At 42.9% G+C, this 17424-nt stretch overlaps 1 protein-coding gene across 3 annotated transcripts in view; it reads left to right on the top strand.

Annotated features, from left to right (window-relative positions):
• ATP8A1 (ATPase phospholipid transporting 8A1) overlaps positions 1-17424 on the top strand; it is a 262162-nt gene that overhangs the window by 181436 nt on the left and 63302 nt on the right. For all 3 annotated transcript variants that reach the window (XM_070068174.1, XM_070068172.1, XM_070068173.1), the window contains one exon: positions 1538-1710. In XM_070068174.1, the coding sequence (XP_069924275.1) occupies positions 1538-1710 (173 nt within the window). The remainder of the gene's footprint in view (positions 1-1537; positions 1711-17424) is intronic.

Raw genomic sequence — 17424 nt, 5'->3', positions numbered from 1 at the left:
CTGTATGAAATTACCTTAAGACAATCAAGTTAATCTACTCCAGATTGTCATTAGTAAATTTTGCCTGCAAAAATTTACTGACATTTTTCACCTCCTGTTAATTCCTCTTGGGCCAACAATTTCCAGCAGGAAATGGGAGTGTGAGGACTGTAAATTAAAACAGCTACTTACTCCAATGTAAAGTGTGAACAGAAAATTTTGCAAAGAATGCTGCTGTTTGGTGGTCTTCTGTGTCACTGGGTATAGACGGCAGTGGAGGAACTGCTACGTGGATTCCAGGACTGGGACAGTTGGTCACTCCTACTTTACAATACGACATAATTCTGATATTTGATAAACAGATTCTGAAATTCCAGAGAAGAATGTGAAATGCAGAAATAACTTCAAAAATCCCCAATATAAAATGTTAATTACCTATGCCCTTGCTTCCCTCTTTGTGAAATAAATGCAAAATGTTTAAACAGCATCTTTAAATCAGAACTATATTATACTCCCATGAATGACATAAAAATTGATATATAAGTGTATTTCTGTTGTGGCTGTATTCTCTTATGTAAATGTATGTCGTAAGTAGTATCTGGATAATGGCAAGCTTAGCACCTACCACAAAAACCTACTAGGAAGGGAACGGTTCCTCATGTTTCCTTGTGCAGGGCCAGGCTTGTGCTTCTTCACGACGCTAGGGCTTTTGAGAAGCGGGACGTTGGCTCCCTAAGTCGCGGAAGAGTCTGTAGGATTTGGGGAGAAAAACTGAATGTCCTGAAACCTTTTGCTTATGAAGAGCTGGGAAAGCAGTTGTTGAAAGAAGGAGACAAATACGTCCCTTCTGTGTGGCTGAAGTGAACAAAAACCTTTCCTTGACACGAAAGGTTTTTATTGTGCCTGAAAGTGAACTATTTATTGGCGGAAGGGGTTCTTTTATTTGTTCCATCAAGATTACCAAGCCACATGTCACCATCCTCAACTAAAATACAGCATCATGAAATCATGATTAAAGTTATAGAAGTCAGTTCATGAAGGGAAAGAGATTACAGGTCCTGCATTTCCTCCTCTCTGTTACCAGGAATTATATTCCAATGGTGTTGAGTAGTTTCAAACGAATATCCATAAATTATTTAAGTTATATTTCCCCCAACTTTTTCTTTTGACTCATGGCAAAGCAATTCTGACTAGTTCATAAATTAAAATGATGTTTTTTTTCTTAACAAGATAATTTAGTGAAAATATTTTTTTCAGTCTTGTAATTGTGTGGTCAGGATAATGAGCCAAGTCTACCAAGCCAGCCAAGGAGTAGGTGACTTGTAGTCTGGTCCCAGCCCTGCTGGCAACAGATATGTCACTTCCATGAAGCTTTTCTGATAACGCTTGTCCAGTCCCCCTGAGGGGCTGTTGTGAGAATGAAACGAGTGTAAGTGTGTGGAAACGATTGGAAGCATAAAAAGCGTTCAGTGTAGCTAACTGTAGCCGCCAACCATCCTTAAGGCATCTCAGTAGAACAGAGGGAGTGAATGTTGATGGCATTTGTTTCATATTGCAGGGCACAAGGGAAACCCTCAGTCGTCACTGCACTACTCTTGGTGATGCTCTTCGGAAAGAGAATGACTTTGCTCTTATAATTGATGGGAAAACCCTCAAGTATGCCTTAACCTTCGGAGTAAGACAGTATTTCCTGGACTTAGCTTTGTCTTGCAAAGCTGTCATTTGTTGCAGGTAAGTTCTCCTGACACTGTCAGATTTCTGTAAAGAGGGACGTGATTTGAAGTTCTTGGTTTTTCAGTGTCCTTGAAGTCATCTTATCCAGAATTTGTAAATGCTGGGTTACTTGTTCATTCATTCACTCAAGAGTAAAAGTTCAGGAACTGGGATAGAATTTATTCAAGTTTTTGAGAGTCCTAACCATCATAAGTACTGTTCTGAATCTGAATGACAGGTTCCTTTCCATTACTGCATCAATAGTCAATTGTTTACTTGCATTTTTATCTGTGGCTATTCCTGAAATGGTTCTGTTTTCTACACTTAAATGTTTGATCCTACTGTGAGGACTTATTTTGGGGAAATGGCATGACAGGAGATGTAAATTGAATCATTTTCCAAGCAGCTGGACATTTTTCTGAGGTTTATTTGTTGACCATACTCAGTCCTTGCCCTCTGAGTTATACTATTGCCTTTATCCTAAATTAAAATCAGTTTTGGGTTCTCAAGACCTGACCCATAGGACTGTGTTTTTGTAGACTGCTTAGCTCCATTCGCTCCCAACTTTCTTGTTGAGGGAGCCTCCCCAGCTCTTTGTCTGAATTGCTTATACTCTGCCTTTCTAAAATCCAAGGCATGTCCCTGACTGTGCCCAGTCTCCTCCCTTCTGATCACCATGAAATCCAAGGATTTCTCTTTGTCATCTGCATATGGAGTCTTACCAGCTCGTTAGACTAGGTTCAGGGTAGCATTTTCTCATGTTGCTTTCCTTACCTAGGAGAAACAATGTTCTTAGGATGTCTGAAGAATTTCTCTGAATCTGTGCTTCTGACACTATCTTCAAAACTGTTATATTTGCTTTTATTTGTTTTCTTTAAAAATATCCTCTCTAATAAAGCAATGTTATGCGTCCTAAGCTGTTTTGGGGGTAGAGAGTTTATTCATGTAAATATCCTGAATATGATGTTATTTCTGAACTTATAAATGATGCTTTGTAATTGTTTCCTAAATTTTTATTGAAATGTAATTTCTGAAACATAACTTAAACCATGCTTAGTAAGTATCATTTACATATCAGCCTATAAAACTATATCTTACTCAGAGAATTAAGAGTTGCTTATTATTCCCAGGAATCTACTTATTTTAGTCATAAAATTTCTTTTTCTTCTCTGTGGCACGTATTAATAAATAATTGTATAAAGCTCTTGGATCATACACAGTATAGATGTGTGATGTTAGCAATAATCAGGCTCTTTGCTTACCCCTGAAGAAAGAGCTGGAAATTATTTTTGACTCATTTTATTTTGTTGTCCTCATACTTTTACAAATCTGCTTACACAGTGACTTTTCTCAGTTCCTTGCTGGTATCTTGACACAGTCTTACTAATCTGCTCTGACACTCTCCCGTCAGGATAATTTTGTGCCAAATTCGGTCATTAAACAACTTTCACTAATGGGCTCATAAGGATCAACAAGCGATTGCTCAAAAGCACATAAGCGATGTGACTGTTGGCTCCCGTTCGGAAACAAACCGCAGAAGAGAACGCAGAACTGTTTAGATAAAGCAGCCAGTTCCCCTGACTCAGCACGTGTGCCGAGCCTGCTGTGCGCCGGGCACAGACACGGCACATGCGAGGATGAGTAGAACTTGCTTCCTGTGTCTCCGCAGCAAGCAGAATCACAGCGAGTTTGAAAGACGTGGGGGGCCAGCTTGCATCACGCAATCCTTGCAGCTGAGTCTCATTCTCCGAGCATTGCCTCATGCAGTACCTCCCACCATTCTTCAAAAAGTTGAACCACAAAATTAAACAAGAGCAGAGGGAGAGAAAAACTAGAAAGCAGAGTCGAGGGAGAACAAGTATGTTGTGTGCTTGTGAAATTCCCTCCCGAGATCCTCGTTCTGGAAGCTCACACGTCACATGGCCCTCGGAGCTCCTCCAGGCCCCGGGCCACAGGGAGGGAAGCGCGTTCTGCCGTGCACGTGCAGCTCGGCTCCGGAACGGAGCACATAAAGACGTGTGTGGCCCCATGCTCCCTGGGCTCAGCTTTATGCACGCTGCAGGGCTGGGAAGTCCCTCCACAGACACGGAGTTTTATTTAGGGTTTTAGGGTATTTGGATTTTTTTTTTTTTTTTTTTTTTTTTTTTTTTTTTTTTTAGTAAAACATCTTTCCTCTGTTTTTTTTCTTCTAATGAACTTCATACTCTGTCTTTTCCCTCCTGGTCTGTGTTCAGCTTCCGGCTTGCCGTGAGAATTGGCCTAAGCCTAGAATTGCATCAGTGCCACTGCTGCACATTCTTGGCCTGGTGCCCCCTGGCATTTAAACTGCTGGCGCACAACATCTTGTCATTCCCCTCACTGACCTCGAGGTGTAATTTCCATGATAGTGCTTCTAGCTCTGCAGAGGGCTAGATGGGCCAATCTGGGTATCATTCCTTACAATTAAACCCAAGTGTCACTCCACGTTTCTCAGATGATTACAGTCTCCCAGCCTCAGGAAATTCTCAATTTCACTCCATTACAAGATGGATGCTCCAGATAAATACCGAATATTATTTCAAAATACAGTGCAGAATTGTTGTCCAGACTCATTTATGTTCATGCTGGTTTCTTGGGGTTTTCCCTCCAATGTGAACTATTTTCCAGTCTCTCGCTTGTCATTCCGTGCACAGAAAGATAATTCTGGTCTGGTCTTCCTCTGCATTCTCCTCTTTTGGCGCAGCTAGGGCGCATGGAGAAGGGGAAGCTTGCCCGTCAGGGGTCATGAGGCTCCGCATCCACTCCAGCTTCAGGATTACATCAGCCACCCTTCCCCCACGTTATCAGCGGCAGAGGCAAAGGCAGTGTTTAGGGTCTGCCTAATTGGCACAGTTATGAAGATGAGTTTTTTTCCCTCAGGAGTCTCCAGCTGAATGGAAAGAAGCAGTTGTTCTCCGTCAGTTGTCAGCAAGTCTCTCACTCACCACTGTTTTCTGAAGGGAAGGTTCAGAGACAGAACTAATCCCCTCACCCCAAATTGTTTGGGTCTTCAGAGCCGTGGTTTCGGTTCCCAGGGTGTAGGTTGTATGTCTTACCTCAATTTTTCTCAAAGTATGTGAAATCCGTGAACTAGAATGAAATCTCTGTCTGTCTGTCTGTCTAGCAGGGACTGAATGTTCACAGATACTGTGGATCTTTTGCTTTTACCTTTGTGCACTTTAGGCAAGTCATGGAATGGGAAACATGCTTCTAGTTTAGAGGCAGTTTCTGAAAAGTTTTTTGGTTATAAACCTAAGTGATCTTTTGTTGTGGTTCCTCCTTTTTATTCCCTTGCTCAAGTGCACTGACTCTGATTGCAGATATTTCTGAAGAACAGGTAAAATCTGCAGATCATCTCCAAAAGAAATACACATGGATACAAACATGTAGACGTGCATGCACCATCTTAGGGTGTTCAGCGACTCCTATTCCTCGGATAGGTAGGGGGTGGAAAAAGCTTGCTCTAAGAATCATGGGAATTTGTGACATAGGTGAAAGCGAGAGCTATCCTGAGAAGTAACTGTGCCAGATAGATAATTCCTGATCTTAATTACCAGTGCTTTAGGACAATTAGATTCTACAGTCTCTGTAACTGGTACGATGGCATTTTAGCGGGGAATTCACAGAACGCTTGTTCTACCTCTATCTCTCTGGCACTTTGGATCCATAGTGCAATCTCCCTGGTCTTGGTTTTGTGAGCTATAAAGAGGTTGGAATACAAGCAGTAATTCCAGTCCTCCAGGGCACCTAGATGCAGAGCAACTGAGAGTAGAGCTGCTCTGATAAAGAAAGTGGAAATACACAGGCACAGACACCTTTCCAGGATTATCTCGTCCCAGCTTGAAGCCATTTGGGCCAGAGGATCATGCAGAGCCCTTTTAGATTTTGGATGAACTTACTTCTGTTGCCCACTCTGTGCTGGAAATAGTCTTTCTTCCACTTAGAAGATCTTAATTTGGGGAAGCATCTGTACTACCCCCTTTTAATATTCCCTCCAGAAGGGAGTGGGAATGTTACAGTGAAGTATTGCTGTGCATTAACTAGCATGTGGTTTCTGAGGTCCTCATCAGTTCACATAACCAAGCCTTCAAAGAATTTTACATTTTTTCTGCAGTTGTCAGTTTAGTTTAAACATATTTTGAAACTTATGTTCTGTGACAGTTGGTTGAAAATTGGCTTAGAGCCTCCAGCTTTTAGACTGTCTAGTAATCACCGTTCTTCTACATAATTTATGTACTCATGTCTTCTGAAAGCAGAAGTTAAATTGAAGTAAGCATTTTTCCCCACTTGCAACATCTCTAATCAAAGCTTAGCCCCCTTTTAGGCCATTCGCCCTATGATGTATAAAAAAGCACTTGACTTCAGTGCGTGTTGTCGCTTGGGAGTGGCATTCCAAGAGAAACCTTTCACCCAGTGCCGATCAAGGGGTCCTCCAAGAAGAGGCCTAAGGGGACGCTGTGAATATTTCTGTCACAGCATAAGTATATGAAATAGAGAGTGAAGGCAGAGCTAGCCCTCGAAGATGTCAGGATTGTCCGTAGCATTAAGGATTTTTCTGCATAAATGGTTTACTTAAAAGATAACCATAAAGCATAAATGAAGCTAATAAATGCACAACAGACATTCCTTTAAAGAAAAAAATTGTGAACATCATCGGATGCCATGCAGATGTTTAGCTTTGAAAATACTTGCAAACTGTTAATGAATATCAACTCTATGTTTGCTTCCAAGGAAATCTGAATAAGATGTTGGAAATAATGAGAGTACTTCTTTCATACTTGTGTGCCTGGGAGAGGACACTCTGGATACATTTTATGACTTCATAAAATGCCCATGTTTTGCTTTCACATAATAATCATCTGCCCAGCCCTGCCCATCTCTTCTGTTATTCCACATCTACTAAGTGGTGATGACGGAACAGCATGGCTATACCATGGTGTAGTAGCCAATTCTGAGGGGACCCACCAGGGAAGTCCTTGGTTGATAGAAAAAGATTTAAAAACATGAGAGAAATATAAAGGCTACAGACTCACAAGCACACGTGACTCCTTGTAGCTAAACTACCCTCCCCAGTACTTGTACATGTTCTCACACCCCAGTCAGAACTGCAGATTATGTAATTCTGGAAAAGTATGTAGAATGAAAGTACACAGCTCAGTGAGTTTTCTGAGTGCGTCCATTCCTATATCAAGCACCCAAATGCGACCAGCACCCCAGAGTGTCCTTGGGTGCCCTTTAGTTATCATACATCCTTGATTTTTATCACTATTCATTTTATTCTGTTTCTATTTTGTGTTTTGCTAACTTCAAATAAGCATATATATCTTTCACAACTACTTTCAAATTCTTAACGATTCTTTTCTCTTCAGTGATTTTTAATATGGTGCTCTGTAGCTTCCCACTAAAGACCTCCCTGAATAAATAAATCAGCATTCAGTCACATGAAAATCTAGAAGATCGCTTTGCAGTGCTGATTTGCTGTAGACATGACATACAGGAGCTGTGGCACTTCCCTGTCTGTCCAGCTATTGACCCTATTGTGTGGCAAACCACGTGAAGCGGAGTTAGTTTGGTATAACTGGTTCTCATGAACCCATGATGGTTTCCAGTGAGTATCTTCTTTTTAATAAGCCTGTCTGGCCACCCACTTAAGGCAAGTTAAAGAAAGGTTTGAAGTTTTGAACCACACAGGTAGGAGAGTAGGGCATGGAGAGAAGAGAAAGGGGAAAACGTCCGGGGGGAAGGCACATTACCAAGGCCACAGAGGCAGGAGGTGGGTGTTTCTCAGGTTCTAAGTGGCGGCGTGCTGGAGGAGTTGGTCCAGGTAACATCCTCCAGCAGGAAGGGAGTGTTCTGTGGAGGAGGTGTGGGCACATTTTCCCTACAGAGGACCAGATAGAAAGTACCTTGGGCTTTGCCCACTCTGCAGCCTCTGTCACAGCCACTCCGACAGCGCCCCTAGCTCAGAAGCAACTCTACATGAGATGCAGTTAACAGATGTGGCCATGTTCTAGGAAGGCTGTAGGTAGGAAAACTGCCTGCGGCCTGGATTTATCCCTGGGCCGTAGTTGCCCACCCATCTGTAGCCTCCACGGGGGTAGCTGGTTCTCAGAGAGCTTTCCTGAGCCGCTGATGCGCTTCCATTCTCTTCCTTGAAGGGTAACTGCCAGACTGTTCCTTTCCTTTTCTGGTTTGTGTCCCTTTCTCTCTGACTCCCCCCCCCCCAAAAAAAAGATGGAAATTCTTTCTGTGATACAGCTGCAGTGTCTGTTGGCCCCATTAAATTTCCCTGTGCCTTTGAATCTAAGGAAAACTTTTAAAATATGAGTAGATATTTCCAGAAGCCAGTGTGTTTGAAAATTGTCAGTAGTTACTTACATATCACAGCAGGAGAGAAATGAGGAACCCAGGACCATCAGCAACTCTCAGACACAGTGTCTCCCCGCAGTTCTAGGGGAGGTGAACTGCAAGGTATCAGACAGGAGGGTGTGTGCAGGAGCCACCGCCCCAAGCACAGCTCATCCCAGAGCCTTGACCTACAGCAGCTGCTGCTTTGATTTTTATATATTTTTATACATTTTGTTGTCTCCAATCCTTCTCTTCCCTCCACCCTCAGAAAACATTGTCAAGTACTTAATATGTTCCCATCCACCCTCCATACTTTACCTGTAAATGTGTGTATCCATAAAAAAATTACTATATGTATATTGTATTGAAGGATACGCATCTGTTTATAATGATATTCCAGTGTCTTTTTCCATTTCCTTTTACATGTTTTTGATAGGTATCTATGTCAACATATGAAAAATTATTTTTTCTGACCATTGCTGGCTATAATACTAATACATATACATTATTTAATTTACCCCTTCCCGTAGTGATAGTCACAGAGCTAATCTCTGGATCTCTGTTACCAGGGAAAGTGCTACAGTGAATATTCTCTCCATGTACACATGCGAGAGTCTTCTAGGAAATACGCAGAGAGAATGAGAATGAGAATGAGGAATGGGAATGTTTGAATGGAATCTATGTATTTTTCATTTCAGTATAAGAGTTGTCAAATTGCTCCAAAACAGCCAAGTGATGTATTCTCCCAGAGCCATGCAAAAGGGATGCTGTTTCCTTACCTTAACACCAACACTTAGCATTCCTGAATTCATAACTTGGCCAATTTGATGCTGGTAAAATGGTACCTTGTTTTGATTTTCATGTTTCTGATTACTAAGAAGATTGAGTTTCTCTTCATATGAGTACTTCTCAATTTCCGCTTTTAAAGTTCATTCATTCACTCATACTTATTTACTCAACTTATTTCATTCAACAAATTTTTTTCAAGAATCTACTATATGTGTGGTACCTTTGCAGTTGCTAGAAACAGGACAGTGAACAACAGAAAAAAATAGTCCCTGCCTTCATGAGGTAGCTACACAAATATTCAAAAAAAAAAAAAAAACAGTAATTGCTGTGTGTGTGTGTGTGTGTGTGTGTGAATGGTAACAACTGAATATATCAGACCTCTGTAAAGTCACTGGTAATGTTGCTGAACATTCTGCTGGCTTTCCTGTCTTTTCTTCTGCTTTATGTGGATAGACTCTGGATATTGATTCTTTGTTTATTATTATATAAGACACATGTTTTCTAGCCTGTCTCCCTTATTAATACGGCCTGGGGAGTTTTCCCTTGCACAGAAATCCTTGTCTTCAACATAGCCAAATTCCATTCATACACTTAAAAACAATTCCTATGCTCTGTGCTTTTTGGATAATGAGGATGTCCCTCACAATTTTCTTCTGTTAACTTTACAGCTTTCCAAATAGGTCTTTATCTGTATGGAATTTATTTTGATGCAGTGTGAAGGAGGAGGGGTCTTATGTTATTCTTTGCTACACAGTGAACAAGTTCTCCCGTGGCCACTTCTTAAACAAGCCCCTGCTTCCCCCTCTGCTTGCAATGCCACAGGAGCTGTGGCCCTCAGGCCCAGGGGCCAATCCTACCAGAATCTAGGCTCTAGCACTTAGGAGCTGAGTGACAAACCACTTCAATTTTCTGGCTATATACCTTCATTTTCTAAAAACAGATCTGTTTCTTTTATTTGAAAGGCAGAGTTACAGAGAAAGGGAGATACACAAAGAGAGAGAGAGAGACTTTCCATCTGCTGGGTCACTCCCCAAATGGCCACAATGGCAGGAACTGGGCTAGGCTGAAGGAAGAAGCCAGGAGCTTCATCCGGATCTCCCATGTGGATGCAGGGGCCCAAGCATGTGGGCCATCGCCAGCTGCTTCCTCAGGTGCATTATCAGGGACCTAAATTGGAAGAAGAGTAGCCAGGACATGAACCAGCGCACATATGGGATGCCAGCGTTGCAGGCAGTGGCTTAATCCACTGTGCCACAACACCAGGCCCTAGTGTCTTCCTCTTTGATAGAGATAAAAACAGTTATTCTCATAGATTTATGAGTAATAAATGAATTAAATCACAATACCTGTTATTATACCATTTGTACTCTTAAAAATGGTATCTGAATTTTTTTAAGATTTTATTTATTTGAGAGTCAGAATTAAAATCAGAAGAAAAGACAGAAAGTTCTCCCATCTGCTGGTTCACTCCCCAAATAACTGCAACTCCCAGAGCTGAGCCAATCCGAAGCCAGGAGCCAAGATCTTCTTCCAGGTCTCCCATGCCAGTGCAGGGGTCCAAGCACTTGGGCCATCCTGTACTGCTTTCCCAAGCCATTAGCAGAGTGCTGGATCAGAAGAGGAGCAGCTGGGACACGAACTGGTGCCCATATAGGAGGCCAGTGCCACAGACAGAGATTAGCCTACTACACCACAGTACTGGCCCCCTAATTTTCTTTTATATGGCCTAATTAAGTATTTCTGGTAGGAGGACCATATAAACATATATATAAAAACATTTCTCTCTAGATGGGCATTTTGCACAAAAGGTAATATGCAACTTTGAACACACATGACCCATGTCAAGGTGTCTGGGCTCAGGATCTGGCTCCATCCCTGATTCCAGTTTCCTTCAGATGCACACCCTGGTAAGGAGAAGGTGATGGCTTAAGTGGTTGGGTCCCTGCAATCCATGTAGGAGACCTAGATTCAATTCCTGGGTTGTTGTTTCAGCCTGGCCCCAACCCCAGCTATAGTAGGCACTTGGAGCATGAACAAGTAGGTGGGAGATCTCCCTCCCTCCCTCCCTCCCTCCCTCCCTCTCTCCCCCTCTCTCCCCCTCTCTTCCCCTCCCTCCCTCCCTCCCTCTCCCTTTCAAAGAAATAAATAAATAATTGTGTTTTGACTATCTTCCTGTATTATTTATATAAAGTGAACAGGTTTCATGTATTTCATGTATACAGATTTAGGAGCATAGTGATACTTCCCACTCTCATTCTCACCCACCCTCCTCCTCCTTTTCTTTTTCTTTTTTAAAGATTTATTTATTTATTTGAAAGAATCACACAGAGAAGGAGAGACACAGAGAGAGAGAGAGAGGTTCTCCATCTACTAATACACTCCCCAAATGGCTACAGCGCCTAGAGTTGCGCCAATCAGGAGCCAAGAGCCTTCTCTGGCTCTCCCACATGGGTGCAGGGGCTCAAGGACTTGGACCATCCTCCACTGACTTCCCAGGCCATAGCAGAGAGCTGGATGGGAAGTGGAGCAGCCAGGACTCTTAACCAGCACCCACATGGGATGCCAGCACCATAGGCGGCGGCCTTACCCGCTACAGCACAGCACCGGCCCCCTTCCTTCTTCTCTTATTCTTTCTTTTTACAATGATATACTGTCAGATTATTTTATAATCATAAGATAATTTTTAAAGAAATATGATCAAGTTATATCAGGTTGCATATTTAAAAATAATAAAAATTTAAAAAGAGCTCTCTCTCTGGTTATTATAGCCTTTTCTATATCCTAAATTCTTTTTTGGCTGACACCAAAATTGCTAACCCAGCTTTCCTTTTTTTCATATGTGCCACCTCTTTATTTCTAAACCCTTAAATTTGATTTCTGTGTTAGCTGGTGGTTAAGAATGCTGCATGTGGACCACACTGCTTGAGGTTAAATCCTGGCTTCAACTCCTGCTATTTTACCCTAAGCTATTTAAGTTCTCTCTGCCTCAGTTTCCTCACTTATGAAATAGCAAGGATAGTAACCTATCTCATGGGATTGTTCTAAGAATGTGTTAAAAACAAGTAAAAGACATAGAACATAGCAGACGCAAGTAAGCATTGAGTTAGCTCTTATTATAAAGTATATATATTTTAAGTACCCTTTTGCTATATCTTTCAGAGTTTTTGTTTGTTTTTAAACATTTTTGTTTTCATCCAGTCTCAGAATATTTTTAAGGTTTGTTTATGTACATGAAAGAGCAACAGAAAGAGGGAGAGAAGGGGGTGGGGAGAGAGACTTTCCATCTACTGATTCACTCCCTGAATGACTGCAACAGCATGGTCTGTGCCAGACCAACTCCAGGAGCCAGGAACACCATCCAGATTTCCCACATGGGTTGCAGGGTCCCAAATATGTGGGCCATCTTCCACTGCCTCCCCAATCACATAAGCAGGAAGCTGGATGAGAAATGGAGCAACCAGGATTCAAACCAGCCCTCTGATGTGGGATACCAGCATTGTAAGCCTTGGCTTAACCCACTGAACCACAACGCAGGCCTCTAGAATCTCTTTCAATCAATTAATTTAACCCATTTATAGTTATTATAGTTATTGCCATATTCAGCCTCATTTCTTCCATTTTAATTTTGTTTTCTTCTCATTGTACTTTTTGTATTCTTTTTCATTCTCCCCCCACCAACTTCCACTATCTAGATCAGATTTTCTTCTGTTGGTTTGAATGTTCCACATTCTATAATTGACTATTTTTAAATTTTTGGTAACTATATATGTGCCTATTTTTCACTTTAATTGTCTATTGGTATTGATATATCTTCATTCCCCTGCCCTTTTACAAAGAGCCAGTAACTAAAGATACTAAAGTAATTTTTGTGTGCATCTAGTATCAGTCTGATTTTGTTTCTTTGTAATTAATCTCCTTTTTCTCTCTAGAAGCTTTTAGGAATTTTTCTTATTAATTTAATCAATAGCTTTGGTGTATCTTTTTTTTTTAAGATTTGTTTGTTTGTTTGAAATGCAGAGTTACAGAGAGGCAGAGGCAGAGAGAGAGAGATATCTTCCATCTGCTGTTTCAGTCCCCAGATGGCCACAATGGCTGGAGTTGGACTGATCCGAAGCTAGGATCTAGGAGCTTCTTCTGAGTCTCCCACATGGCTGCAAGGGCCCAAGGACTTGGGCCATCTTCTGCTGCTTTCCCAGGTTATAGCAGAGACCTGGATTGGAAGCAGAGCAGCCGGGACACAAATCGGCACCCATATGTGATGCCAGCACTACAGGCGGTGGCTTTACCCACTAAGCTACAGCACTGGCCCCCATAAGTGTCTTTTAAAGATTTATTTGTTTATTTATTTATTTATTTGAAACCCATTGGTTCACTTCCCAAGCGGCTACAATGCCACGGCTGGGCCAGGCCTAAGGCAACAGTTAAGAGCTTCATCCAGGTCTCCTACCTGGGTGCAAGGGGCGCAAGTACTTGGACCATCTTCTACTGCTTTCCTGGCACATTAGCTAGGAGCTGGTTTGGAAGCAAAGCAGACGGGACTCAGCAAGCACCCTTTGGAATGCCGGTGTCACGGGCAGCAGCTTAATCTGCTATGTCACAACACTGGCACTAGTGTCTTTTTTCTTATCTATGTTTTTGGCACTGTATGAGCTTTTTCAATCTACAGATAAATGTTCTTCTTCCAGAAAATGGTTATTTTTTTCCTCCTTTTTTTTCCATTTTATTGGAAAGGAAGACAGAGAGAGATACAGAAAGAGATCTTCCTTCCTCTGAGCTCACTCCCCAGATACCCATAACAGGCAGGACTGTCCATGAGCCATCAACCTGCTGCCTTTCAGGATATACATTAGCAGGAAGCTGGATCAAATCTAAGGAGTTAATACTCAAACCAGGCATTCCAGTATGGGATATGAGCATCCAAGTGGAGAGTCAATCACTGAGCCAAACACCAATTTTTCCCCAATTTATTCTCTTCTTGGACTTCTGTATTATATGTATGATCGCCTCCAGTCTTCCATTTCTATTCATTTTTCTCACTATCTTTCCTTTAATTTCCTGTTTTGCGCTCTGTTGACTACTTGATTCACCATTGAATTCTTTATTTTAGCAATCATGCTTTTTATTTGAAAGACAGTGTACAGTGAGAGGTAGAGAAAGAGAGGGAGGTCTTCCATCCACTGGTTCACTCCCCAGATGGCCGCAATGGCTGGAGCTGTGCCATTCCGAAGCCAGGAGCCAGGAGTTTCTTCCTGGTCTTCCATGTGGGTGCAGGGGCCCAAGGACTTGGGCCATCCTCCACTGCTATCCCAGGCCACAGCAGAGAGCTGGATTGAAAAGGAGCAGCCGAGACTAGAACCGGTGCCCATATGGGATGCCAGCGCGTCAGGCCAGGGCTTTAACCCACTGAGCCACATCGCCAGCCCCGTAATTCTCTGTAACTTTTTTTTTTTTTTTTTGACAGGCAGAGAGGACAGTGAGAGAGAGAGACAGAGAGAAAGGTCTTCCTTTGCCATTGGTTCACCCTTCAATGGCTGCCACGGCCGGCGCGCTGCAGCCGGCGCACCGTGCTGATCTGATGGCAGGAGCCAGGTACTTATCCTGGTCTCCTATTATTTGAAAGGCATTGTTAGAGAGGAAGAGACAGAGAGAGATCCTCCACCTACTGGTTCATTTCCCAAATGGTCACAATGGTCAGGGCTGGGCCAGGCCAAACCCAGAAGCTAGGAATTCCATCTGGGTCTCCCTACATGGGTAGCAGGGGCTCAAGCACTTAGGCCATCATCAGCTGCTTTCCCAGGTGTATTAGCATGGAACTGGATTGGAAGAGGAGCAACCAGGACTCAAACCAGTGCTCATATGGGATGCTGGCATCACAGGCAGCAGCTTAGCCTGCTGTGCCACAATGCTGGCCCCTCGAAGTCATATTTTAAGACTATTTTCATCTGGTTCCCCATCCATCATAATTGGCTTCTAGTGTTCTCCTGTAGGTGTCCAAGGTTCTTTACCATGCTTTTTTTCAATCTCAATATGTATAGTTCTACTAGTTCTACTTTCTTGTGAGCCATTGTATCTTTTTTGTACTCCTGTTCCTCATTTGTCTTAAAAGTTTTATCCATGAAACCATTTTTCTCCATTGGCCCTAGTAGGGATTAGCGTCTTTTAGGGGAAGGATGAAAGCTTGGTCCTACCTGGAGGCAGGACTGAATTTAAGCAAATGAATCCACATTTTCAACATAGTCTGGAGAAATTCCTTGGCTTAGGTAGCATTTAAGGGTCAGCCAGCATACCCGTGTTACTGGCTGGCTCTTTGTCCATAGGTTGACCAGAAAGTTCAGGCTTTCCTGTTCTAAGACATAAAGTAGAAATTTTTCCAGTACTCTTAGCTTTAGAGTGCTAGGGTGTACTCTTGTAATTAAAGTGTTTTGTGTGTTTTATAACGGTGTTATTTGGGGACTTGGAGTTTTCGTGAGTTCTAAGCCCAAGCCAAACTTCATAGTTGTGGTGAGAGGAGAGTTCCTTAGTACCATCCAGTCCTTTCTCACCCCCATCACACTGGTCTTCCTGGCCCCACACAAGGTGCCAGGGAGAGGGAAAGCTCCAGCCAGGAAGCTTTCCCCATCTATTCGTGGTCCCTGCCACTTAGCTTCTGACAGGTAGTCACCACTTCCTGTCTCCCCCTCAGGTTTCTCACAGATTGTGTTGATATTTGTGACCCAAAAGTTTACTGGCTTCCTTTGCTAACTCCAAGCCTCTTCAGGATTGTGTGTCAGTTTCTATCAACAGCTTGTGCTGGGGGCTGGCATTGTGGCACCATGAGCTAAGCTGCCGCCTGCAATACTGACATCCCATATTAGAGCAATGGTTGAAGTCCTGGCTGCTGCTCTTCCAATCCAGCTCCCTGCTAACATACTGGGAAGGCAGCAGAGAATAGCACAAGTACTTGGGCCCCTGCCTCCCACAAGGGAAACCAGCATGGAGCTCTAAGCTCCTACCTTCAACCTAGCCTAGCCATGACTATTGTAGCCATTAGGGGAGTGAACCAGCAGACAGAAGATTGATATCTCTCTCTCTCCCTGTCCCTCCCATTCAAATAAATAAAGAAATCTTAAAAAAAAAAAATAGCTTGTGCTACCAGCTGTTCCATCTTCTACTGGGTATTTTTGAGAGAGAGAAGAGAGAAAGATTTTCCATCCATTGGTTCACTCCCCAAATGGCCACAACAGCCACAGCTGAGCCAGGCTGAATCTAGGAGCCAGGAACTCCATCAAAATCTCTCACATGGGTAGCAGGGGCCCAACCACTTGGGCCATCTTCCTCTGTCTTCCCAGGCACAATTAGCAGGAAGCTGGATCAGAAGCAGAGCAGCCAGGATTTGAACCAGCACTGATATAGAATGTGGGCATCCCAAACATGGCTTAACCTACTGCCCCACCACACCAGCCCCCTAACATCAGAGGAGGTTTGTTGGAGAAACCAATCCACATAGGAAAGAACTTTTTTAAATAGGAAATCATGGAGCAGGGAGGGAAGGAAGGGTGAGCTGATTTGCTTCCAGTCTTTCCGTATGTACCCTGAGTCAAGAGTCTAGGGAAGAGAGCCCCAGGCTGTGGACTCCAGTCGGATACTAGGAATGGGAAGAGGTGGAGCGTAGGTCTTACCACTCTGAGAGCAAAGCATGAAAGGTCAGAGATGGGAGGAAAGTGTTGTAGGCCTTCTTGACAACAGGCACTTCCCAGTGGGGAGCACACCAGTCCCGGGCAGAGAGGGGAAGCTGGGCTTCGTTCCATGAAGGAGCAATGTCTCTGTACCACTCCTGTCTCCTTAGAGCAGCACTCTGCAGAGAGACTGCTGTCATAGAGCCTCTTGCTAGTGAACTCCTGGAACAGCAGCTCAATAAAAAGTCATCAGTAGTATTCGAAGACATAGAGTGATGACAGGGAGAAGCATATATTGGTAGCTTTGATTTTATTGGTACACATTGTATACTTTTGTTGAAATATCACACTGTATCCCTTGGATATGTGCAATTGTTAATCAAATTTTTTTAATGTCTAAGTTAGAAATGCTGACAAAACAAACGATCACTGTCCATTGAATACATCCATTGAGTTATCACACTGTACCCCTTAATACATATAATTAAAATATTTTTAGGATAATGCTTAGGGGGAAAAGGAGGGTCCTGAGATCTAATTTCTCCTCCTTATATTCTTCCATAGAAATCTCATCACATACTAAAGGATTAGTAAGTACTGAATCCGTTACTTGATGAATGAATGGCACCTAATTGCACATCCTTAGCTCCACGTGCTTCTCCAGGCTCAATTCTGGCTTTTCAGTCAGGATACGTAAGCGGTTCCACGAGGCTGTCCCACTGCTCTCTGCGTCTGAGTGTCTAGAACTGCCGAGATACTCCTCCTGTTTATAGTTGGACCACAGCCTCCAGCTCCCAAGTTGACAACCTCCGAGCTGTCTTTGAAACTGCCTTTCTTCAGACCCTTGCACCCTCCACTGTGTCCTTTCTTTCCATTTTCATTACCCTTACCCTAAGTCAGGTCCTCCACTATATGAAACATC

This window comes from Oryctolagus cuniculus, chromosome 2 (assembly GCF_964237555.1).
Source record: "Oryctolagus cuniculus chromosome 2, mOryCun1.1, whole genome shotgun sequence".
NCBI classification, from domain to species: Eukaryota; Metazoa; Chordata; class Mammalia; order Lagomorpha; family Leporidae; genus Oryctolagus; species Oryctolagus cuniculus.
Note: the sequence above shows the minus strand (reverse complement) of the source record. Positions and strands in the feature narration are given on the sequence as shown.